The 6,842-nt window shown below is 55.0% G+C and overlaps 1 protein-coding gene across 1 annotated transcript in view; it reads left to right on the plus strand.

The window, feature by feature from the left end:
* The first annotated feature begins 1,209 nt into the window (after nt 1–1,209).
* Nucleotides 1,210–6,842, plus strand: part of SPRED3 (sprouty-related, EVH1 domain containing 3) — a 6,177-nt gene continuing 544 nt past the window's right edge. Inside the window, exons 1-6 of the mRNA XM_011952517.1 lie at nt 1,210–1,309; nt 1,456–1,636; nt 3,099–3,267; nt 3,365–3,447; nt 5,784–5,927; nt 6,615–6,839. Coding sequence (XP_011807907.1) covers nt 1,460–1,636; nt 3,099–3,267; nt 3,365–3,447; nt 5,784–5,927; nt 6,615–6,839 — 798 coding nt within the window. The 5' untranslated portion in view covers nt 1,210–1,309; nt 1,456–1,459. The remainder of the gene's footprint in view (nt 1,310–1,455; nt 1,637–3,098; nt 3,268–3,364; nt 3,448–5,783; nt 5,928–6,614; nt 6,840–6,842) is intronic.

A 6,842-nucleotide genomic window follows, 5' to 3' on the forward strand; every position in this document is an offset into this window, starting at 1 on the left:
TGACAGATTGCCTGCCCCGATGAGGGGGCGGCCAGGACCGCGCTGCGCCTTCTGCCCACCCAGGCGCCCCCCAGGCCCCAGCCGGGAGGACTAGGGAGTGGGGACCCCTCAAACTGCGCGGCAGCCATTCGGGGTACCAATCTTCATTTGGGGGGTCTGGACTTTCTCCGAGGAAGCCCCATTCACAAAATTCCGTCCTGGACCCTCACCATTGAGGAACGCTGAGGACCACTCCCCCCGCGGGGGACACAGGATGTGTGGGGAGCGTAGGACACCCTGAAATCCCAGTGTCCCATTCCAGCTAGGCCCTGGAGGGACCCCTGCCCTCGTTCCCTGCTTCACCTGTTGTCGGGGGAGGCGGGCGGACAAAGGAAGCAGCGTCACGTGACTGCTCATTCACAAAATCCCATCCCATTGAGAAAAGGGGGCTGGGGGCGCTGCGGCCGCCCCTTCCCCTCCCGAAGGGCCGGGGAAACCCAGCAGCCTGCAGGTGGGGGAGGGGGCTAGAGCTCGTCTGGGTCCCTAAGGTTGGGACGCCAGGGTCCCTGTGCTGGGTGGCAGTGAGGGGCTGGACACTGATCCCGATTACTGGGCGGAGGGCTAAGTCCCCTGAGCTGGGGGGCGGGGTAAAATGGTTCTGAAGGATGCTGGGGCTGGGGGGCGGGAAGGGAAGAGGGAGGAAGGATCAGTCTCCCCCTAATCCCATCTTTCCCCCCTGGCTTCCCTCGACTGGGGCCTGAGGGAGCAGCCTTGATTTTTGTGAATGAAATACTCTCTGGATGTGTCTTCGGTCGCCGGTTTCTGACTTCCTCTGCCTCCATCTCCCTCTGAGCCTCTCTTTCTGGCCATTTCTGGTTCTCTCCCTGTTCCCTGCCCATCTCCCGTTGCTGGGTGACTCAGTGAGCTTTGCATCCGGTCTCATTCATAAATCCGGGAAGGGGTGGGGGGGAAGAGCCTGGGTTTCTCACCCAGCCTGTGACCTGGACGACAGGGTGCGGAGGCAGGGTTGGGAGAACGGGAGCTGAGTTGATGGGCCCAGAGAAAATATATATGCGCAGGCACCCAGCTGTGAGGGGGAGCACTGGGTGGGGCTGTGGGTATGTGCTGAGGGAGGAGAAGGGGGTAATAGGGATGAGCAGGAGGGGGAGGGGAGTGCAACACCAGGGCTGTGGGGGTGGGGACAGAGAGATGGGGGAAAGGTGGGTACAGGGAGAAAGGGCAGACATGGAGAAGAAGATAGAGGTGGGAGAGAAGAGAAGGCATGAGGAAGAAAGGAGCCATGTGGAAGAAGGTGCCCATGGGGTTGAAGGTGGGTATTGCTAGCTTAGGGTGCAGTCGACCCAGACCTGAGAGGTAAAGTTGGAGGGGAGATGAGGGTTAGGGGAACATTCCATGGGAGAGCAGGATTTGAGCTTATGACTGTGTTGTCCCTGTCCTTCCCCCCACCTCCTGCAGGTACATGGTGCGGGTCCGAGCTGTGGTGATGGCCCGAGATGACTCCAGTGGGGGCTGGCTGCCTGTGGGGGGCGGGGGCCTCAGCCAGGTGAGCGTGTGTCGGGTCCGAGGGGCCAGGCCCGAGGGGGGGGCCCGCCAGGGGCACTACGTCATCCACGGGGAGCGCCTCCGGGACCAGAAAGTGAGCCACCCTGGGGCATGCAGGGAGGGTAGGGACCTGGGGAGGGAGGGGAGTGGGGCTGGTGTATGGAGCAGAGGTCAGGTTGCCTCCCAGCCTAGGAATCAAGCTGGAATGTGAAGTTTGGGAGTGAATATCTGTCCTGTAGATAAGAGTTGGGAATTGCAGGATACATGGGGTGTTAGGAGGGTCCTGTCCACTGCCACTTCCAGCCAGACTATCTCAGCAGCCTCCTCGTTGTCTCCCTGTACTGCTCCTGCTCCCCACTCCAGCCCCCTGTCTGGTCCACGGGGGCACTGCCTCCCCCCACCCCCCGACTCAGACCATGTCCCTCCTCTGTTCAAAACCCTCCACCTTGCTCAGAGGTCCTCGCCACCAGGCCCTACACCACCTGGCCCTTGTCTGCCCTAAGTATAGAGAAGCATTTGCTGGGGTCCATTTGAAAGTGTCAGAGACGGGTGACAATTCTATACATGGGTTCAGCAGGAATAACTGGGCTGTCTGGCACAATGTGGAGGGACAGTGTTGAAGTTTCAACTAGGGATGCAGTAGAAAGATATGGATTGTGTGAAAGGCTTGGAGGAAAGGTTTTGTTTCGGAACAGGATTCAGTGGGGGGATTTGAAATGGAGTGAAGGAATACGGTAATACTAAGCAAGGATTTGAGGGAATATCAATAGGGTGTTGGCTAGCATCTGAGGGGGAATCTGTGGAAGTTTAATAAGACTATTTTGGGGTAAGCACTGAATACAGTGCCTATATAATTCCAGCCACCCATGAGGCTGATGCAGGAGGATTGCTTGAGCCCAGAGTTTGAGACCAACCTGGGCAACACACAGAGAGCTCATCTGGAAAAAAAAAAAAAGAGAGAGAGAGAGAGAGAACATTTTTGGGTAAAGTTTCCAGAGATTATTATTAGAAGAGGATGAACAATAATATTGTGAGATGTTCAGTAAAGTCTGGGAAGTATTTTTGAGCCAGAGCGGGGATGCTGGGTTATCAGAAAGGGGTTAACAATGTTTTGGGGCATTCAGTAAGATTCGGGGTTTCTACAGGGGTATCAGCGGGAGGTATTAGGAAAATACAGGGATTGAGAAAATATTTGAGCATCGGAGGTGTGTTCAGTAAAACTGGGCGTAGCGGGGTGTGGGGGTTCATGCCTGTAATCCCAGCACTTTAGGAGGCCGAGGCGAGAGAATCACTTGAGATTGGGAGGTTGATTCTGCAGTGAGCCCTGATCACACTATTGCACTCCAGCCTGGGTGACAGAGTAAGACTGTTTCAAAAAACAAAACAAGTAAAACTGGGGAGTCGTATCAGCATTGATCAGGGTTCAGGGTTACACCTAGGGCTGGTGACCTAGGTGTAAGAAGACACTAGGGTATGCATGAGGGCTGGTGATGGAGGAGATGTCACAGGCATATCTAGGTTGGGGTATCTGACCCTGCTCTCCTCCTGCCCCTCAGACGACCTTGGAGTGTACCCTGAAGCCAGGCTTGGTTTACAACAAGGTGAATCCCATCTTTCACCACTGGAGCCTGGGTGACTGCAAGTTTGGACTGACGTTTCAGAGCCCTGCAGAGGCTGATGAGTTCCAGAAGAGCCTGCTGGCTGCGCTGGCCGCGCTGGGTCGAGGTGAGCAGCCCAGGTGGTGTGCACTGGGGGCTGGCCTGGGAGCGGGAGGAGAAGCTGGGCTCAAGGAACTCACTCTCTGCCTCTCTCCCTTCCCCAGGCTCACTCACCCCCTCCTCCTCCTCCTCCTCTTCCTCCTCCTCTCCTTCCCAGGATACTGCAGAGACCCCCTGCCCTCTGACGGTGAGTGTCCAGGATGCCTCTCTGCTGGGAGGGCAGGGGTTTTGATTCTATGAACATTCTTGAGCACCTACTGTGTAGCAGGCACTATACCACATGCTGGGGACACAAAATTGGGCCCGAACTATGAGTGTCAATTCAATCCCAGGTATTCTAGTCTTTCTGCCCTGTCATGATTCACACATTCATTCAAGGGTCCTTATTGTGCACCTTTTGTATATCAGACAGTGTTTTAGGCACTGGGTTACATCAGTGAACAAAAAGTTCCTTTCCTCCTGGAGTTTCCATTCTAGTGTGGAAAGGCAGAAAATTGAAAAAATATATATAAACAATAAAAATGAATAAATATTAAAAGTAAATGGATGAACAAATTAATGACAACCCCATGCTTCCAGTTACTCAGGCTCTAAACCTTGGAGTCATCCCTGACTCCTCTTATCTTTTATGCGTCTCATCTCATCTGTCAGCAAATATTGGTTCCACTTTCCAAGCCATCACAATCTGCCTCCAACCTGGTACCGTCCAAACTCATCTCCCAACTGGACCATCTCAATAGCTTCTCACTGTCAACTCCTACCCTCCCTCCCCTACACACAGCCAGAGGATCCCTATCAACGGCTGAGTCAGATCATGCCCCTCCCACACTCGGAACCCTCCCAGGGCTCCAGCTCACTCAGGTAAAGGACAAAGTCCTTACAGTGGCATATGAGATCCCATGCCATGTGGCCCTGTGTGTCTGGCCCCCTTGCTTACTCGGCTCTAGCCACACAGCCTCCTGACTCTTACTCTAACATGGCAGGCACAGTCCTGCCCCAGCGCCTCTGCACTGGCTGTTGCCTGGAACACTCTTTCACAGATTTCCTTGTGGCTCGTTCCCTTGTTTCTTTCAGGGCTTTACACAAATATCAACTTCTCAGGTAGAGCCTCCCTGAGTATTTAAATTTAAGTATTTCATTTAAAATTGCAGTCTATCAATGCCCCTTGTCTAGTGCTAATTTTTTCCCATGTTCTAAAGCATTTTCCTTATTTCCTTTCTGAAAATACTATTATCTTTTTTCTTTTTGAGACAGTCTCTCACTGTCGCCCAGGGTGGAGTGCAGGGGCACAATCTTGGCTCACTGCAACCTCCACCTCCCGGTTCAAGGGATTCTTCTGCCTCAGTCTCCGAAGCAGCTGGGATTACAGGTGCCCAGCTAATTTTTTGTATTTTTAGTAGAGATGGGGTTTCACTATGTTGGCCAGGCTGGTCTCAAACTCCTGACCTTGTGATCTGCCCGCTTTGGCCTCCCAAAGTGCTGGGATTACAGGCGTATTTCTCGGCCTATTTTCTTCTTATCTATTAGTTTATGGTCTATCTCCCATGCTAGAATGTCAGCTTCAGGCCGGCAAGGATCTTTTGTTGGTTTCTTGCTGTGTCTCCAATGCCTGAAACAGTGCCTGGCACACAGTTAAGTGTTTAGTAAATATGTGTTGAATAAACTGAATGAATGAATGCACATAATATTGGGTGCAATTTGGCACTTGCTGGAAACCATGGGAGTTACCGAAAACACCTGCAGGAACAAAATTGATTCCCTGGGCAGAAAAGCAGGGGGATTCCAGGGTCATGGGAGATGAAGTGGGGCCACAACGGTTGTAGACAGTTCCCGTGCATCGAGCACTTACCCGGGAAAGATGCTCTGCTGTCCAGGCACCCTCTGGAATCTGCACAATGGTCTTTGTGAGTCTGGCACGTTGTGGGTGCTCAATGAATGTCTATTGAAGGCAGTGTGCAGATGAGGTAGGAGTTATGCCCAAGTGACAGAAAGGAAGCTAAGGGTCTGAGAAGTCATGTTTCGGCTAGTTTCAGAACAGAGACTGGTTTGCATGGGAAGGGGAGCACTCAGAGTGGGTGGGACTGCCCCAATAAAAGTGTGGGGCTGGGAGTGAGAGAGGAAGGCAGCTGGTGGCCCCAGGGAGACGGGTTCTGAGAAGCGGGAAGACCATTAGATGTTCCGCAGGTTTGGCGAGCTGGTTAGATCAGGAAAAGAGTTCCACAAAAATAATAATAAGCATTTCCAGTTCTCCCAGTACTTCAGGCATGTGCTGTGCCCTTGACGGTGGCCCTAACCGCATCCTTATGAATAGGTACTCTTAGGATCCCCGTTTTACAGAGGAGGAAACTGAGGCTCCAAGAGGTGAGCTCACTTGCCGGAGGTCACACAACCAGTGACAGAGCCAGGGTTTGAACCCAGGCCTTCCTGGTCGCAGAGCCCTCGCTCTCAATGGGAGGGGGTGTATGTGAGGGCATCGGCTGTGCGGGGGCGTGTCCCCGCTCTGAGGCAGCCAATCTCCTCCAGTCCCACGTGGACAGCGACTCCTCCTCCAGTCACAGCCGCCAGGAGACGCCTCCCAGCGCCGCTGCGGCCCCCGTCGTCACGATGGAGTCAGCTTCAGGCTTCGGGCCGACCACGCCCCCCCAGCGCCGCCGCTCCTCGGCTCAGGTGCGACCTGGGAGCCTGAGGCTCCTGGGGGAATGGGGCGGTGCACTCGGGACCCAAAGGGAGCGGGAGCCATGGCCCAGGGGGGTGAAAAACCACAGATTCCAGGGGATGGCTGATCTGATAACTGGGCGGGACTGGGAGAAAGCGGCGGGGAAATAGGGAGAGGCTTGGAGGCCTGGGTTTCTTGGAGGCTTGGGTGCGGGCTTCCCGAGTTTCCTTGTGCTCTTGGAGATTTTGAGGGGTTCCGAAGTCCAGAGAGGTTTAGGACCATTTTCAGAGTGTATATTTGGGGAACTCCTGGAAGAGGACTGTTAAATTAACGAGGAGGGTGGGCGAGTCGGTACCCAGGAGGGTAAAAGGGGCCCAGGAACCAAACTCCTGCGCCTTTAAGGAGATGGCTGGGTCCGGAACCCCTGGATCTCAAGGTGGAGGGGGCCGGGAGCTGGGGCTCTTGGATCTTAAGAGAGGACAGGACTAGGAACCTTCGGCCTCTGGGTCCTTAAAGGTGTGGGGTTGGTGCGTGGATTCCTCTGTCCCTGGAGAAAAGTGGGGATTGAGGGACCTTGGGAGAGAAGCAAGCTGGGGTCTTGAAAATCTCAATCCCAGACCCAAGAGTGCGCTAGGGAACTGGATCCTTGAGGCCGAGACTGGGATGGATTCTGATCTCTTTGTCCCTTCGTCCTGCAGAGCTACCCGCCGCTTCTACCGTTCACGGGGATTCCGGAGCCCTCAGAGCCCCTGGCAGGGGCAGGGGGCCTGGGGTGGGGCGGCCGCGGCTACGAGGATTACCGGCGCTCCGGGCCACCCGCGCCCCTCTCCCTGTCCACCTGCGTCGTGCGCTTCGCCAAGACCGGTGCGTTGAGGGGCGCCGCCCTGGGGCCCCCAGCGGCACTACCTGCCCCTTTGACCGAGGCT

Source organism: Colobus angolensis, unplaced genomic scaffold (assembly GCF_000951035.1).
Source record: "Colobus angolensis palliatus isolate OR3802 unplaced genomic scaffold, Cang.pa_1.0 Scaffold34, whole genome shotgun sequence".
In the NCBI taxonomy this organism is placed as follows: domain Eukaryota; kingdom Metazoa; phylum Chordata; class Mammalia; order Primates; family Cercopithecidae; genus Colobus; species Colobus angolensis.